The 19,129-nt window shown below is 37.9% G+C and overlaps 1 protein-coding gene and 1 non-coding gene across 7 annotated transcripts in view; both read left to right on the top strand.

Moving 5' to 3' along the window:
* SETX (senataxin) overlaps positions 1–19,129 on the top strand; it is an 87,385-nt gene that overhangs the window by 11,339 nt on the left and 56,917 nt on the right. For 5 of the 6 annotated variants that reach the window (XM_073222371.1, XM_073222377.1, XM_073222368.1 and 2 more), the window contains 5 exons: positions 11,069–11,288; positions 12,040–12,159; positions 14,345–14,516; positions 14,648–14,735; positions 15,070–19,128. In XM_073222371.1, the coding sequence (XP_073078472.1) occupies positions 11,069–11,288; positions 12,040–12,159; positions 14,345–14,516; positions 14,648–14,735; positions 15,070–19,128 (4,659 nt within the window). The remainder of the gene's footprint in view (positions 1–11,068; positions 11,289–12,039; positions 12,160–14,344; positions 14,517–14,647; positions 14,736–15,069; position 19,129) is intronic. The other variant, XM_073222386.1, reaches the window with a different exon arrangement.
* On the top strand, positions 5,924–6,114 carry LOC118970520 (U2 spliceosomal RNA). The gene has a single exon (XR_005058567.2). It is a non-coding gene; the product is annotated as a U2 spliceosomal RNA (small nuclear RNA).

Here is a 19,129-nt window from a genome sequence, read left to right on the forward strand (position 1 = left end):
CCCCTTATGGAGATAAATAGCCTTCTGGCCGCTCCCCCTCCCACGGGGCTCCACCATTTTGGAGGAACAGCCCCAGCCAGGCCAAGCCCACAGCAACAGTGGAGATAAACCCCAAAGCAACTGGGCAGGAAGCAGAAGCCCTGTTTGTGCACAGCTTCCCAGAACAAGCAACTAGAGGTCGCTATTCTCCCAGGAGAGGAAGGCCACAAACCAACAAGAAGGGAAGCTCTTCCAGCGGTCACTCGTGCCAGCTCTGCAAACTATCTCTATCACCATGAAAAGGCAAAACTACAGGCAGACAAAGATCACAGAGACAACACCTGAGAAGGAGACAGACCTAACCAGTCCTCCTGAAAAAGAATTCAAAATAAAAATCATGAACATGCTGACAGAGATGCAGAGAAAAATGCAAGAGCAATGGGATGAGATGCAGAGAAAAATGCAAGAGCAGTGGGATGAAGTCCGGAAGGAGATCACAGATGTCAGGAAGGAGATCACAGAAGTGAAACAATCCCTGGAAGGATTTATAAGCAGAATGGATAAGATGCAAGAGGCCATTGAAGGAATAGAAGCCAGAGAACAGGAACATATAGAAGCTGACAGAGAGAGAGATAAAAGGATCTCCAGGAATGAAACAACACTAAGAGAACTATGTGACCAAGCCAAAAGGAATAATATTCGTATTACAGGGATACCAGAAGAAGAAGAAGGAGGAAAAGGGATAGAAAGTCTCTTTGAAGAAATAATTGCTGAAAACTTCCCCAAACTGGGGGAGGAAATAATCGAACAGACCACGGAAATACACAGAACCCCCAACAGAAAGGATCCAAGGAGGGCAACACCAAGACACATAGTAATTAAAATGGCAAGGATCAAGGACAAGGAAAGAGTTTTAAAGGCAGCTAGAGAGAAAAAGGTCACCTATAAAGGAAAACCCATCAGGCTAACATCAGACTTCTCAACAGAAACCCTACAGGCCAGAAGAGAATGGCATGATATACTTAATGCAATGAAACAGAACAACCATGAATCAAGGATACTGTATCCAGCAAGACTATCATTTAAATATGATGGCGGGATTAAACAATTCCCAGACAAGCAAAAGCTGAGGGAATTTGCTTCCCACAAACCACCTCTACAGGGCATCCTACAGGGACTACTCTAGATGGGAGCACTCCTAAAAAGAGCACAGAACAAAACACACAACATATGAAGAATGGAGGAGGAGGAATAAGAAGGGAGAGAAGAAAAGAATCTCCAGACAGTGTATATAACAGCTCAATAAGCGAGCTAAGTTAGGCAGTAAGATACTAAAGAAGCTAACCTTGAACCTTTGGTAACCACGAATCTAAAGCCTGCAATGGCAATAAGTACATATCTCTCAATAATCACCCTAAATGTAAATGGACTGAATGCACCAATCAAAAGACACAGAGTAATAGAATGGATAAAAAAGCAAGACCCATCTATATGCTGCTTACAAGAAGCTCACCTTAAACCCAAAGACAAGCACAGACTAAAAGTCAAGGGATGGAAAAACATATTTCAGGCAAACAACAGTGAGAAGAAAGCAGGGGTTGCAGTACTAATATCAGACAAAATAGACTTCAAAACAAAGAAAGTAACAAGAGATAAAGAAGGACACTACATAATGATAAAGGGCTCAATCCAACAAGAGGATATAACTATTATAAATATATATGCACCCAATACAGGAGCACCAGCATATGTGAAACAAATACTAACAGAACTAAAGAGGGAAATAGACTGCAATGCATTCATTGTAGGAGACTTCAACACACCACTCACCCCAAAGGATAGATCCACCGGGCAGAAAATAAGGAAAGACACACAGGCACTGAACAACACACTAGAACAGATGGACCTAATAGACATCTATAGAACTCTACATCCAAAAGCAACAGGATATACATTTTTCTCAAGTGCACATGGAACATTCTCCAGAATAGACCACATACTAGCTCACAGAAAGAGCCTCAGTAAATTCCAAAATATTGAAATTCTACCAACCAATTTTTCAGACCACAAAGGTATGAAAGTAGAAATAAATTCTACAAAGAAAACAAAAAGGCTCACAAACACATGGAGGCTTAACAACATGCTACTAAATAATCAATGGATCAATGAACAAATCAAAATAGAGATCAAGGAATATATAGAAACAAATGACAACAACAACACTAAGCCCCAACTTCTGTGGGATGCAGCGAAAGCAGTCTTAAGAGGAAAGTATATAGCAATCCAGGCACACTTGAAGAAGGAAGAACAATCCCAAATGAATAGTCTAACATCACAATTATTAAAACTGGAAAAAGAAGAACAAAGGAGGCCTAAATTCAGCAGAAGGAGGGACATAATAAAGATCAGAGAAGAAATAAACAAAATTGAGAATAAAACAATAGCAAAAATCAACGAAACCAAGAACTGGTTCTTTGAGAAAATAAACAAAATAGATAAGCCTCTAGCCCAACTTATTAAGAGAAAAAGAGAGTCAACACAAATCAACATAATCAGAAATGAGAATGGAAAAATCACAACAGACTCCACAGAAATACAAAGAATTATTAAAGACTACTATGAAAACCTATATGCCAACAAGCTGGAAAACCTAGAAGAAATGGACAACTTCCTAGAAAAATACAACCTCCCAAGACTGACCAAGGAAGAAACACAAAAGTTAAACAAACCAATTACAAGCAAAGAAATTGAAACAGTAATCAAAAAACTACCCAAGAACAAAACCCCGGGGCCGGACGGATTTACCTCGGAATTTTATCAGACACACAGAGAAGACATAATACCCATTCTCCTTAAAGTGTTCCACAAAATAGAAGAAGAGGGAATACTCCCAAACTCATTCTATGAGGCCAACATCACCCTAATACCAAAACCAGGCAAAGACCCCACCAAAAAAGAAAATTACAGACCAATATCCCTGATGAATGTAGATGCAAAAATACTCAATAAAATATTAGCAAACAGAATTCAACAGTATATCAAAAGGATCATACACCATGACCAAGTGGGATTCATCCCAGGGATGCAAGGATGGTACAACATTCGAAAATCCATCAACATCATCCACCACATCAACAAAAAGAAAGACAAAAACCACATGATCATCTCCATAGATGCTGAAAAAGCATTTGACAAAATTCAACATCCATTCATGATAAAAACTCTCAGCAAAATGGGAATAGAGGGCAAGTACCTCAACATAATAAAGGCCATATATGATAAACCCACAGCCAGCATTATACTGAACAGCGAGAAGCTGAAAGCATTTCCACTGAGATCGGGAACCAGACAGGGATGCCCACTCTCCCCACTGTTATTTAACATAGTACTGGAGGTCCTAGCCACGGCAATCAGACAAAACAAAGAAATACAAGGAATCCAGATTGGTAAAGAAGAAGTTAAACTGTCACTATTTGCAGATGATATGATACTGTACATAAAAAACCCTAAAGACTCCACTCCAAAACTACTAGAACTGATATCGGAATATAGCAAAGTTGCAGGATACAAAATTAACACACAGAAATCTGTAGCTTTCCTATACACTAACAACGAATCAATAGAAAGAGAAATCAGGAAAACAATTCCATTCACCATTGCATCAAAAAGAATAAAATACCTAGGAATAAACCTAACCAAAGAAGTGAAAGACTTATACTCTGAAAACTACAAGTCACTCTTAAGAGAAATTAAAGGGGACACTAACAGATGGAAACTCATCCCATGCTCGTGGCTAGGAAGAATTAATATCGTCAAAATGGCCATCCTGCCCAAAGCAATATACAGATTTGATGCAATCCCTCTCAAATTACCAGCAACATTCTTCAATGAATTGGAACAAATAATTCAAAAATTCATATGGAAACACCAAAGACCCCGAATAGCCAAAGCAATCCTGAAAAAGAAGAATAAAGTAGGGGGGATCTCACTCCCCAACTTCAAGCTCTACTACAAAGCCATAGTAATCAAGACAATTTGGTACTGGCACAAGAACAGAGCCACAGACCAGTGGAACAGATTAGAGACTCCAGAAATTAACCCAAACATATATGGTCAATTAATATTTGATAAAGGAGCCATGGACATACAATGGCAAAATGACAGTCTCTTCAACAGATGGTGCTGGCAAAACTGGACAGCTACATGTAGGAGAATGAAACTGGACCATTGTCTAACCCCATATACAAAGGTAAACTCAAAATGGATCAAAGACCTGAATGTAAGGCATGAAACCATTAAACTCTTGGAAAAAAACATAGGCAAAAACCTCTTAGACATAAACATGAGTGACCTCTTCTTGAACATATCTCCCCGGGCAAGGAAAACAACAGCAAAAATGAGCAAGTGGGACTACATTAAGCTGAAAAGCTTCTGTACAGCGAAAGACACCATCAATAGAACAAAAAGGAACCCTACAGTATGGGAGAATATATTTGAAAATGACAGATCCGATAAAGGCTTGACGTCCAGAATATATAAAGAGCTCACACACCTCAACAAACAAAAAACAAATAACCCAATTAAAAAATGGGCAGAGGAACTGAACAGACAGTTCTCTAAAAAAGAAATACAGATGGCCAACAGACACATGAAAAGATGCTCCACATCGCTAATTATCAGAGAAATGCAAATTAAAACTACAATGAGCTATCACCTCACACCAGTAAGGATGGCTGCCATCCAAAAGACAAACAACAACAAATGTTGGCAAGGCTGTGGAGAAAGGGGAACCCTCCTACACTGCTGGTGGGAATGTAAATTAGTTCAACGATTGTGGAAAGCAGTATGGAGGTTCATCAAAATGCTCAAAACAGACCTACCATTTGACCCAGGAATTCCACTCCTAGGAATTTTCCCTAAGAACGCAGCAATCAAGTTTGAGAAAGACAGATGCACCCCTATGTTTATCGCAGCACTATTTACAATAGCCAAGAATTGGAAGCAACCTAAATGTCCATCGGTAGATGAATGGATAAAGAAGATGTGGTACATATACACAATGGAATACTACTCGGCTATAAGAAGTGGAAAAATCCAACCATTTGCAGCATCGTGGATGGAGCTAGAGAGTATTATGCTCAGTGAAATAAGCCAAGCGGAGAAAGAGAAATACCAAATGATTTCACTCATCTGAGGAGTATAGGAACAAAGGAAAAACTGAAGGAACAAAACAGCAGTGGAATTACAGAACCCAAAAATGGACTAACAGATTCACATGAAGCTGCAAATAAATATACAGGAAAGTAAAAAAAAAAAAAAAAAAAAAATCCACAAATATAATTTCACCATATTATCAGGTTAAAGCAGAAAACACATATTGTTTGAATAGATGGCAGAAAAAACATTTGATAAAATTCAACATCCATCCATGATTAGGAATTCTTAGCGAATTAGGAAGGGAATTCCATAATCTGGTGAATAGTATCTATAAAAATCCTAGAGTAAACATTATCCAAAGTGACTTTAAGTGAAGCATTTCCTTTATAGTTGGGACCAGATAAAGGGATGCTTACTACCAGTACTTCTGTAGAGTGTTTAAGGGGTTCTCATCAATGTAGTAAAGAAATTAAAGACATAACTTTTGAAAGGAAAATTTTAAATGCCATTATTTGCAAAAAGATTTACATAGGAAACCCTGAAAAATGTACAAGTTAGGAGAAATAGTTCAACAAATTAAGTACATATGAAATGTACTTATAAACTGTTGACATATATGACTGGGGGCATATAGAAGAAATTCCATAGCACACTACTGAGAATTAAAAAAACCTGGAAACAGCACAAATGCCCACCAAAGGGAGAGTCAATGAATAAACCATTAGTTATATTTCTGTACACAAGCAGCCAACAATTAAAAAGTTTGCATTTATAGTAGATTAAAAAAATCGCTTCTCGGCCTTTTGGCTAAGATCAAGTGTAGTATCTGTTCTTATCAGTTTAATATCTGATACGTCCTCTATCCGAGGACAATGTATTAAATGGATTTTTGGAGCAGGGAGATGGATTAGGAGCTTGCTCTGTCCACTCCACGCATCGACCTGGTATTGCAGTACTTCCGGGAACGGTGCACCTCCCCCCACGGAAAAAAAAAAGAAAAAAAAATACTAAATACCTAAGCATAAATCTAACAAAGATAATGTGACCTCTCCAGGAAAATCATAAAATTTAATTGACATATGAAAGAGACTTTAGGTGTCCATGGATAAGAAGGGTACCAGTTTGCTCCCAACTGGCTTGTAAGATTCAGCGCTAAATAAATTCCAACAGGGTTTTAATATAACATGTTAATATGGCTCTAAAAACTTACATGGAAGGGGAAGGAGCTGGGACATTGCTGAAGAAGAGTAGACTAAATTGATAAACAGGGCTTACCTGCAGCTCTAGCTCTGGTAAGACAATGTGATACTGGTGGTATACAGACAGACTGGCCAATGGAGACTAAAGAGCTCAAATAGCTAACTCCTGTTTAGATCTTTGGCATTTGATAGAAATATTCTATAAGATCAATGGGGAAAAGGATTGGAAAAGAAAACAATAGAAAGATATATGTGTGGAAAAAGAAATTGGGTTCCTACCTCACATCATATATTTAAAAACATTAGATTAAATGTCAAAAACAAAATTGCCAAATTCTTGGCAGAAAACAGGTATATATTGTTCAGATTGTAGGGCAAGGAAAGATTTCTTAAAAATAAAGCATTGGTTATAAAAGGAAGGTTGATAAACTTCTCCATATCAAAATTAAGAACTCTGGTTTATGGAAAGACACCTTTTGAAAGGTGAAAAGATAAGTTAAAAATTGGGTGATGTGAACAGTACTAAGAAAAATGGACAAAGAGCTGAACAAGCATTTCCCAGAAGAGAAAGTACCTATGTCTGGCTAATAATCATATGAAAGGATGTCTGATATCAATGACAAGATAAATGATAAGACCACAGGGAAGTGCTATTTTATATTTGTATGATCGTTTGAGACTACAGGTATTACAGAGGATATGGATCTGCAAGATCACTCATTATTACTGGTAAAAGTGTGAATTGGTGCTACAACTTTGGACAACAGTTTGGTATTATCATTTGAATTTGAACATTCATGTATCCTGTGATCCAGCAATGTCATTCCTTGATATATATGTAAAAGAGAAACTGTTGACATATATGACTGGGGGCATATAGAAGAAATTCCATAGCACACTACTGAGAATTAAAAAAACCTGGAAACAGCACAAATGTCCACCAAAGGGAGAGTCAATGAATAAACCAAAGTGTAGTCACACGCTGAAATGTTATGTAATGATCTTAACAAACTACCAACTTGAAACAAAGTGGATGAATCTTAGTAATATAGTATTACATGAAATAAAGTCTCCACAGATTACATTTAAGGAGAAAACTCTTTTTATGAAGTTTAAAATAAAAGGAATACTTTTTAGGAATATAGGAGATGCAGTAACTGAAAAAGCAAGGAAATGAAGAACATGGGATTCAGGATGATGGTTACTTCAGATGGGAAGGATAGGGATGGGAGGGGAAGGGAATCATATACATAGTTAGATGTATGTTGTGGCCGTGAGTTTATGGATGCTTGTTGCATTAATAATAAAAACTGAGATTTAAAAGTGGACTATGCATGGACCAAAGATGAAACTGTGTCATTAATGAAAGATTATAGTTGGTCTAATTGAGTTCTTGCTCCCTAACTCTGATCCAAAGAGGCCAGCAAAAGACTTCAATTTCTGACACTCTAGTAGCCATATAAACTGAAAAATACTGCTGCTACAAAACCTAGAAATGCCAGGTAAAATATGACAGGATTTATATGCTTATCCACATAGGCCAAGTGTAAGGGAGAGGAGGCTGGACACCAGAGTGGAAGATGGACAGTGAAGCCACAGCTACCCAGAGAGTGTTAGCCAGAGTTACACCTAAAACTGTGGTGTGACAGGTGCATGGTGAAACAGGCTTTGGGGAGGAAGCTAGAATCAAGGTTCTAGTATAAATCTGATCTCTGATGGGCTACACCCTCAGTCAAAGGTGTTGTAGAAAATAATTCATGGGTGAAGGGAGAGCACAGAAATCTGTCTATCCTGGAATCTGTATGGGAAAGAAAGGCTTCCCTGAAAACTGCAGTCACAGGCCTGTCTTCAGAAGAATTAGATGTTCCTGTTTTCCTGCTTGCTTGGTAACTGTGACTGGAGCATCTTGCAGAAACCATTGCAAATCATTTCCAGAGAGAGACATGCTCAGCAGAATCCTTGCCAGATTCCCACAGATATATCTCAACTGAAGTTGTCAAAATTTAAAAAAACAGAAAAGCCCCTGTGAATGAGAATGGAAAAAAGAAATATCCTCAAAGAACTCCTTTATTAAAAGTAACAGATACAGAATATAAAGTGCTTGAGAAAAAGTAGAACCTGAAAACCCACTATCAAAAGGCCAGGAATATTGTTTAAAGGTTCAAATAGAATATGGAGAAATGAAAAAAAAGCATTACAAAATTAAGAACTTAGATGGATCGAACGGCCATTAGGTGTGGCTAAGGAAAAAATCAAACTTGGAAGACAGTTGAACAGATTACTTAGATTGCATTTCAGACAGCCAAAGACAGAGTATGTTAAGAGACAGAACAGGATGCAGTGAGATCTAAAAGGTTCACTCTGTGATCTAGGAGGAGAGAATAGGGGGAATGATGAAGAGGTGTCAGTGGTGGGTTATTTTTCAAAAATCAACAGGAGGCAAAAAGAAGCACGCAGAACAGATCCTGAGGTGGAGAAATGAGATGCCCACATCTACACACACGGCAGTAATGCTCTGGGTGGTGATGCTCCCAGGAGGTCCAGAGAAAAAGCTACTTATGAAGGGGCTGCAGTTTCAGCTTCCCAGCCACAAAAACAAAACCCAGAACAGAGTGAAACAATATCTTCCTTGGGCTAAAAAAAAAAAGGTAACTGATCTAGAATCAAGTGCCCAAGTAACTGAAGAGAAATAAAGACCTTTCAGACAGCCAAGGTGCTTTACCACCACCAATCTTCATGCAGTCAAAATGTGAGCCTTTTCACATTGTTTGGACATTTCTAAGTGTTACATGAGATAGTTCTGGGTAAGACTCTTAGTGATATGAATATTCAGTTTTACTATATTTAAGGTACAGTTTTGAGTAGTTTCTATATGCTAACTCATTAAACCTTATAACACCTATGAGGTAAGTAATGTCCACATTCTATAGATGAGGAAAGTGAGTCAAGAGACTTGTCCACTCCCACAAGCCGGTGTATGGTGGCTGGGGATGTGTGTACAGGTAGCCCGGTTCCACAGTCCCTGCGCCTTTTATTTTTTAATAGTTCAAAACTTTCAGAAAATTCTTCAAGAACAAAAGTAGAAAACATTTGTATATCCTTTACCCATATTCACCAGTTGTTAATGTTTCACTCCATTTGCTTTATCATTTGCTTTCAATTAGCTGCATACTTTTATTTAACCATTTGAGAGTAGACTGCATGCATTGTGGCTCTTTGCCCCTAAATATGTTACAGTATTTCCTAAGAAGAATGATATACTTTTTCCTCACCATAATATTAAAAACATAAGTGAATTTAACGTTGATGCAGGGATGTCCATTGTCCATGACACCACATGAGCCAGGGTTCTCTGAGAGTTTAATTTTCCCCTTTCTCCAGATCAAGATCAGGTCTTACATTTAGTTACAGTGCTTCAGTCTCCCTTGATCCAGAACACTTCCTCAGCTTTTCTTTGTCTTTAATGACAATTAACATTTCTGAAGAATATAATTTCTGCCCCTGCCCTTGGAACAAAAATAGAACATGCCTCATTTGGGGTTTCTGTGGTGTTTTCTCTTGGTTAGGTTCAGGCTATGCATTCCCAGCTGGGGCACTACATGAGTGGTAGTAGTTGCTCCTCACAGCATCATAATCAGAGGCCCAGTCTATCCTTTGGCCCCTCATGGTGATGTTAATTTTGATTATCTAGTTGAGGTGGTGTCCCGTTTCTTCATGGTATAGATTTCTATTTCTAAAATACTTCAAGATCATGTAGGTGCTCTGTTCCTCACCACATTTTCTTCTAAATTTAGTGTTAGCTGATGCTGCTTGCCAGTTTTCCTAAGATTGTATAATAATTTTCCAAGTCCAGAGCTCCCCACATTTCAGCACTTGTCACTGGTTGTACTGTAAGACTGTGCTGCAATCAAGAGCCTTTCCCCTTCTCCCATTTTTCTATTTTTAGTATGGATTCATAGATTCCTGTATTTTCTTTTAATAGTTTAAAATCCATTACTTGTGTTGACATAGAGCCCGTTCTTTTGTCTGTTCTATGTTTTTCACACTTTTGGGACCATAACCTACAGTAAAAAATGTTTTCCATTGAGCATATATATGTATATGTGTATGTCACATAAACACCAAAACAATACTTATTATGAAGGATGTTTTCTAATAATTTTCTGTTCTATTTTATTTCATTTTTTAAGGCTGGTTGTGATCAGTGAATTTAATTTGCAGCCCACAAGAAATTTAACTCATTTCTCTATGCTGTATTGCCATTTAGAGGTGGTCTTTGATTTCTTTTGAGGTTCCTCTTTCATTTTTTCTATCCTCTTTTAAACTTCTTGTTACAGAAAGTCACAGGCATATACAAAAGTAAAATGGTATAAAGAACCTCTATATATCCATCACTGAGCTTCATCAGTTACCAACATAGAGGAATCTTAGCAGAGCATTTCATCCAGTATGTCTCTAAAAATAAAGACTTAAAAAAAATACCATCACACCTAAAATAATAATTCCTTAGTATCATATATCTAGTCAAATTTTAAATGAAATGATTTTCACTTAAATGCTTTATTAGGGTTAGTGTGCTCAAATTAGGATCAAATAAGGCCCAATTATGCCATTGATTAGTTATCTTGTGCCTTTTAAAATCTGTACAGAGAATCTTATTTTCTTAATGCAGGTTCTTGCTGTACGTAGACAGTTGTTTGTAGAATGAAGTAAAGAATGTGTTATGCTTTTAGGTTCGGCGTTGGGCTATCCTGACCGCAAGGAACTTGGGGAAAGTGGACAGAGATGATTATTATGACTTACAGGAGGTTTTAACTTGCCTTTTTAAAGTCATTGAGTTGGGGCTTTTAGAAAGTCCAGACATTTATACTTCTTCTGTCCTCAAGAAAGGGAAACTGATTCTTCTGCCCTCACACATGTATGATACTACCAACTACAAAAACTATTGGTTAGGTGAGTATTATTCCCCACAAGTACAGTGTTGTCCTGTAGTTCTTAGGAGTATTCTGTAATGGAAGTGATTTGGTAATCTGATCAAAATGCTAAATATAGGATTTAATAGTTCCCAGTTCTTCTATCATTAAATTGTCTTAACCATTAAACATCTTGTTTTTTAAACATCATTTATCTTAGAAACTGTCTGTGTAAGAGGTATGTTTTCAAGTGTGGCAGATCTTTTATTTAAAGCAATAATAATGTAAATACTAGTATAGCAGTTGACTTTAGTAGGGTTTGATCTGTTTTTTAAAAAGTTTAATAACTCTTTTCCCATCTGTAAAATATTTCCTGGTACAAAGATATATTAGCTTTGCTTTTCAACAAGTTCTGTACTGACTCAGAAGTTCTACCCTACTTCATAGATTCTAAATCTTACAGTCTTGTGTCATATTTGGCCGTGTTTGGTACTTGAAATATAGTGATCTCAAAATTGAAGGCATCTTAGATTTGAGGAAATACAAATTGTATGGTAGTCATCTTAGAAACTTCTAAGTTTATACCATTTTCCCTTTTTATTTTGGAGTCAGTTTGAAGTCCTGTAACTTGAGAGCAGTTGTATATGAGTATCTAGGATTTAAGTGTTTGAGAGAGTAGATACTGTTTTGCTTTATCTTCCTGCCTTGTTACTCTTTTGCCAGCTAAACCAGAGAAGGAATTAGAAGGGTGTTACTTAATCAATTCACAGAAACTGTAAATGGTCTTACAGGTATTTGCATGTTGCTGACCATTCTTGAGGAGCAAGCCATGGATTCACTGTTGCTGGGGTCAGACAAACAGAATGACTTTATGCAGTCAATACTTCACACCATGGAGAGGCAGTCAGACGGTAATAAACTTAACTTGCTGAGTAGTTTTGAGTACTGTGATGATGATGCACTTTTTGAATATTAGTGTCATTGCAAGAATTTGGGTGCACGGTGTGGAGAAAAGAAGGGGAACCTTTTACAGTTTAGGTCACAAATTCAGAATTTTAGGTCAGAAGGTACTTTTAAAGTTTAACACCTTACTTTCACAAAAGGTGAGTTTGAAGCCCAGGGAAATATTTTACTTTCTCATGTTGAAATATCCAGTTAGTGGTAGAATCAAGACTACAACTTACAGGAGAGAAATTTCTGTAATGACTTGGAACTTATATTGTGGAGAGAGCTTCATCTGTCCTGCTGTCCCCCTTTTTCCTGGTCTTTCATTTTATTTTGGTTCTCTAGGGTTCCACTGTCCAACATGGTGACTGCTTGCCAAATGTGGCTATATAAATTAATTAGAATAAAATACAGTACTCACTTTTTCAGTCCAATCAAGCAACGCTGTAGGTGTACGGTAGCCATGTGTGCCTGGCGGCTCCTGCAGTAACCAGTGCACAGACGGCATTTCCATCACCACAGGGCATCCTCTTGGACAGTGTTACTCAGGTAGTCTAGAAAATAAGGTGTAAAACTTGTATTTGTGTTTATTACTAGACCCAACTTTCTTTTGCCCATGGTTGTATCAAGCTGATCAGGGAGTATCTGTACTTAAAGAAGTGTTTCTAATCTTAACTTTTTAAATGAAGGAATGAGTCAAAAACCAAGCATGCCAGATCCTATGAAAACAGGACAAATAGGTTTTTTTCCCCACATTCACATCTCTTAGGTAATTTCATTATAGATATAAACTCATATATGGGAGATTATAAAAGAAATATGTAAATGTTACTCTCTTTGATCATATATTTTCTTGTAGATTATTCCTGATTCAGTTTATCACTTATTTGTTAACTGGCATTTGCTACATAAATTGTTCATTCCTTTCCTTGTGTGTTGCACATATTATTCTGCCCTCTCTGTTAATGCAGCTTCCCTAACAGACTTCAAAATATGAGTCACTTCTTTAAGAAACCTTTCATAGTTGTCTTCACCTAACAGCTTTCTTCCTTATTTGAGAGCTTACTAGACATATGACAGTGTCAGCTGCAGTACAGGTTTAAGAAGAGCATATGAGAAGGTCTAGACAAATGACTATAGTTTTAAAAAAAAGTGGTATCTAAGAGCCCTGAGGGAAATAAAGCAGAAAGTCGTAGGGTGACTAAATAACTGTATCAGTTAACTGAGTGAGCGAGAACACTTGCTTCGCAGGAGTGTGGTGGAAGAGTAGATGACCAGGAATGTTTGGTACACAAGGAGGCGTTTGAGCTGGACTTAAGGATGGATAGGATTTTGATAGGTGGTGTAATAGTAAAGGCATTCTGTCTTTGCTGTAGATAGGGTGTGATTGTGGGAGTGTGGGAAAGAGACAGAGAGTAAGATCTTGTAAGGGCTTAACTGAGGACTTTGAATTCTCTTGGAAGACATTAAGGAGCAATTGAAGGTCTTGGAGCAGGTTGGTATATTCTGGCATATCTGACAGAGAAGAGGGAAAGGACTGGAGGTAAAAGTTTGTGGGGGTAATAAGAGTTCCTGCCAGTTGAAGGAAAATTAGGAAACAACAAAGCCATGTTGAAGTATGGGTGGATGAAGAGTGTGTATCTCTGCTTACCTGTTAGCTGAGGGATATTAGTCTTTTGTAGCAGCCAAATAGCCAAATAACACAATTCAGGATCGTGCTAAACCAGAATTTCTTTTATCATGGGCTTTGTTTAGATCTGTAAATGCAGGTTTTTCTTTCTCTTTCCCTTTTTCCTTCTATTCTCCACTGTTGCTTATTGAAGGATCTAAAAAAGTTCTGGGAGAAACCAAGGAGCTGATTAGGAAAGTCTTCACATGTGGCAAACAGGATGAGAAGGTTGAGTTTACAAAGACTATCTCAGTATGTTCCCCATTAAACATTTCTTACCAAGGCATATGGTATTAACTGAAAAAATTTTTAAAAATTTTCCAGCTTTTAAAAACCCATAGCTGGCAGTGCTTTACTTTGGAGTACTTACTGCTCTGCCTTCAGTTCTGCTGCTGCCCAGATAAAGAAAGCTTCGTTCCCGATGTACTTGAGTGCCTTTTTCTAATGGTTTTGTCCTCTGGTGGCGTTGTATTGCATTGCAGATGATAGCATGGATCCCTTCTGGCCAGCGTTACACTGCTTCATGGTGATTCTGGATCGCCTTGGCTCTAAGGTCTGGGGTCAGCTTATTGATCCTATTGAGGCCTTTCAAACCATTATCAACAATGTGAGCTACAACAGAGAAATCCAGAGTATACGGAACAGCTCTGTAAGGTTAGTTCAATTAATGTGTCAGGATTTTAAAATAAGCTCCATAAGGAAGTCTCTTGTGACCGACCTAATAGGGTTTTCTTCCATTTTTTTTCCTTCAGTTCAGTAATTTCTATTTATTCTTAATATTTAAGGACCAAGTTAGAACCAGAGTCATATTTGGATGATATGGTGACTTGCAGCCAGATTGTATACAATTACAATCCTGAAAAGACCAAAAAGGTACAAAACATTTTCAAATTCAGATGATACTTTATTGCCTTAATACTGTGTAGACAGTGTTTGACATAATTAGTTGAATTGCTGATTTTATGATGTTTAGCTCTTCTAAATCAACTGCTGCATAAAGACTTCCTGATTGAACAGATGTGCATGGGGGAGAAATGAACTCTACAGTACGTACCTCAAAATGAACTGTTTTTAATTTCTTGGGGGTATGTGTGTGTAAACCAAAACAGGAAAGTTGATGGATAAATTTTCTTGTTTACAACTTGTGTGGGATATCTGCCATGGATGGTGCTTGTTCATCTGAATGTCAGTATTTCTTTCATTTTAGGATTCAGGGTGGAGATCAGCCATTTGTCCAGATTATTGTCCTAACATGTATGAAGAAATGGAAACATTAGCCAGTGTGCTTCAGTCAGATATTGGCCAAGACATGCGTGTCCATAACAGCACGTTTCTGTGGTTCATCCCTTTTGTTCAGTCCCTGATGGATCTTAAGGATTTGGGTGTGGCTTATATAGTGGAGGTTATTCATCATCTGCACTCTCAAGTCAAAGATGTCCTCAACCAACCAGATGCCGGGTGTGACAAAGTCACTGAATTTTTTCTTCTCATCTTGGTGTCAGTGATTGAGCTGCATAGAAATAAAAAATGTTTGCATTTGCTGTGGGTTAGTTCCCAGCAGTGGGTGGAAGCTGTTGTGAAATGTGCCAAGCTTCCTACCACTGCATTTGCACGGAGTTCTGAGAAATCATCTGGAAATTGCTGCAAAGGAACAACCATGATAACGTCTCTGTCATTGCATTCAATGCCATCTAACTCTGTACAGCTTGCTTGTGTGCAGCTGATTAGAAGTCTCCTAAAAGAAGGTTATCAGTTTGGGCGACAAACTGTCTGTAAGCGATTCTGGGATAAGCTCAATTTATTCCTGCGAGGAAATTTATCTCTAGGTTGGCAGTTGAGCAGTCAGGAGACCCATGAGTTACAAATGTGTTTAAAGCAAATTATTAGAAACACAAAGTTCAAAGAACCTCAGTGTGGCACTTTAGTGGACCTGATTCCTTCATGTAAAACCCCTCCTGTGTCTGACAAAGAAGAAAAAGAACAGATAGGGAAGAAGTCTAAAAAAGACATGAACTGTCTGAAAAATTCAAGCCCAACATTTTCTAAAGAACAATTGAAAGCTGATACATATCAGGTGCAAGAGAGCATATTGATCAAAGCAAGTAACAAATTAGAAGAGGATAATGGGCAAAGTTATATAAAAGATTTGAAACCAGAAAACAGTCTCTCAGCTCAGTTATGTTTAAAGCAAAGCAGTAAAAGCCTTTTTACTGGAAGAGCTCAGGATAAAGTTAAAATAAGTACAGGGGAACAGAAGTCTGTAAGAGAGAATTGTACTTCAAAAAATGATCCAGAAAGGGGATATGACAGAGGGATAATAATGTCAACATGTTTGCCAACTGACCGTAGCACTGATTCTCTGGAGATGTCTGCGTCAAGTGAGGATTTCTCCTTAAAGGATGATGCTCTTGGCAAAACCTCAAAAGCAAAATCTAAGACACAGAAAGATGAAATCTGTGCTAAATTATCACATGTAATGAAGCAACACAGGAAAAGTGCTTTGGTCAATAATGCCATCAATTTAGAGGAAAACTTGGCTGTATCTAGCATTGAGAGCTTTTGTGCAAGGAAAGATACAGGAGGCCAGAAAGGGGATGGTTTCTTACACAGTCTTTCTTTAGAAACTAATGGGATTCTGGATGATAAAAATGGAGGGAAAAAACGGCTGGAAAAGAAACAACTAAAGAGTGAAGCATTAGATAATTTCTCTTCTCATGAAAACAGTTATCAAATACAAGACCATCAAGTTGGTAATAAAGATTTGTTTTCATTTACAAAAATGACCAATACTTGCATGAAGAAAGCATCTTTGAAAGAGCCTATGACTGCACTTCAATCAACAGATAAAAAAATCAGCAAGAGTACCAATCTGCTTTCTTCTGACTGGAGAGAACAGTTTTCCAGCATTATTCCTAAGTCTGACACCTTGACAGATTCTCAGGTAGACAGAGACCTCCACAAATTATCTTTAATAGCTCAAGCCAGGGCTACTAAGTTTCCATCAGGTTCATCTCATAAAGGCTTATCCGAGCTACAAAGAAAGGTAAAAGATGATGAAAGATGTCATGAACAGGTTATTATTATTTCAGATTCTGATGATGATGAAAGAATTCTGGATTTAGAGAAACATGTTAAACAAGATAAAGAGAAAGAATGTCCAGAGCAGCATTCTTCAATACCTAATGCGAGTATGGAAAAGAAGCTAATTAAAGAAGAAAAGACAAAGTCCTTTTTGCAGCTTGAAGAATCTGATTCTCAGCTTTTTGAGTTTGAAAGTCCACTTGAAGTATTTTCAGTTTGGCAAGATCAGAAACCAGATAGCAATGGTTCAGTTCAAGAGGATGAAAAAAATTCATGTTTGACTCACATAGCTGACATCACAAGTGATTGGGGTTATGGTACAAATTACATATCTGAAGAGGTTATTAAAGTAACAGAAGGCATTGAAGAACATGCAGAACCACAGAGTGGTAGTAATTCTGGGGAATTTTGTGAGATTGAAGTAAAAAAACATAAGAGAAAACGATTTGAGGAAACTATGACCAAAGACCCTCCAAGGCCTTTATCCTCTGACAAAAATGAGGAGCAATCTGATATTCTTAATGAGAGAAACCTGAATGAAGATGATTTTAAGAATGTAGACATAAGGGCTACAACTCCTGATTCAAATGTTCAGAGAGCTACTATGGTTCCAGTAAGGAAGTCCTCTCCAAAAGTTCGCACTTACTCTAAATCCATTAGGAGAGTCCCAGTTTCTAAAACTCCTAAGAAAGCACGTTCAGATACCAAAAAAGGGCAGAATAAAAGTTCAAATTACCTCAGTTGTAGGACAACTCCTGCTATCATACCACCAAAGAAGTTTCGCCAGTGTCCTGAACCAGCTTCAACAGTAGAGAAACTTGGTCTAAAAAAGGCTCCTCGTAGAGCATTTGAGTTGTCTCAGCGTTCGTTGGAGTATTTAGTTCAGTTACGTGACCATGGCAAAACTGTTGGAGTAATTGACACCAAAAAAAAGACTAAATTAATTTCTCAGGCTCTCCCTGTCAAAAATAATAAGGAACTGCTGACGAGTCAAGATCTTCAGTTGCGAAGGCAGGTGAGACCCAAATCACCACAAAGCAGACAAAGACTTTCTGATGAGAGTACAGATGCTGAAAGAGCAAGACCATGTACAGCACTGAATTCTGACATACTTATGCCACGATCAGATGGGTCAGAGGTGATTGCTGACGATAATGGAAAACAGTTAATTAGATGTGTGTCTTCTGAACCAGAACCCACGAAAGCAAGATTTATTTGTCAGGTGACTGACGATGCTTGCCTTCTGAACCAGTGTGATTTTGTAGCATTAGATGAAAGAATACCAACACATGACATAATTATCTCTACTTCAGAGGACTCTCTAGGTGGGGGTTTAGCTGTGGCAGCTTTGAAAGAGGGAGAGCCTGAAAAAAAGAGTGATAAAGAGGATGATATATTTTTAACACAACATGATCCTGAAGATATGGATTTATGTTCACAGATGGAGAGTGATAATGATAAACACATTGAAATAGTTCATGGAAAAGTTATGATTCAGGTAGAAGAAGATGCCGAACGTTGGCCTCAGTTGAAATCTTTGAGTAGCACAAAATGTAAGTTCAAAGATTGTGTCGAAACCCCAAAAAACCAGGGTGAATACTGCTCAAAACACTCTGAAGCTAAACCAGCAGATGAAGATTTATTTCGTAAACCTAGCTTGCCACCTCCTGCATCTAAACCTTCAAGACGTTCTACTGCTAAGGTTTTTAGCTCGAGAAGTACTTCACGAATTGCTGATCTTTCCAAGTCTTTGGAAGATAGCCTAGTGCTTCCACCAGCTCTAAAAAAGAAGTCAAATAGGGTACAGTCTGTTTTGAAAGGGTCACCTCCCGCCTCTCTGGTGTCCCAGAAGCTAGTGTGTCAGGTGAAGGGTTTATGCAATGTTCTTCATGCTCAGACTCCAAATAATTCCAGCAGACTAGGTCACAAACCTCCGTTTGGTGAAAGCAGATCTTTTTTGGCTTCTTCTCCAGTAAACATTCTCTTGTCATCACAGTCCATCTCTGACACCCTCGTTAAAGAGGTCTTAAAATGGAAATATGAGATGTTCCTCAAGTTTGACCCGTGTGGGCCTCCAGCAGATCATAACCAGTTCGTCTCAAGACATGTGCCCATCAGATTTAAAGATTGTGGAGATTATTTTGATGTTTTTTTCCCTTTAATAGTTTTGAATGCTTTTGAAACGG

Source organism: Manis javanica, chromosome 2 (assembly GCF_040802235.1).
Source record: "Manis javanica isolate MJ-LG chromosome 2, MJ_LKY, whole genome shotgun sequence".
NCBI classification, from domain to species: Eukaryota; Metazoa; Chordata; class Mammalia; order Pholidota; family Manidae; genus Manis; species Manis javanica.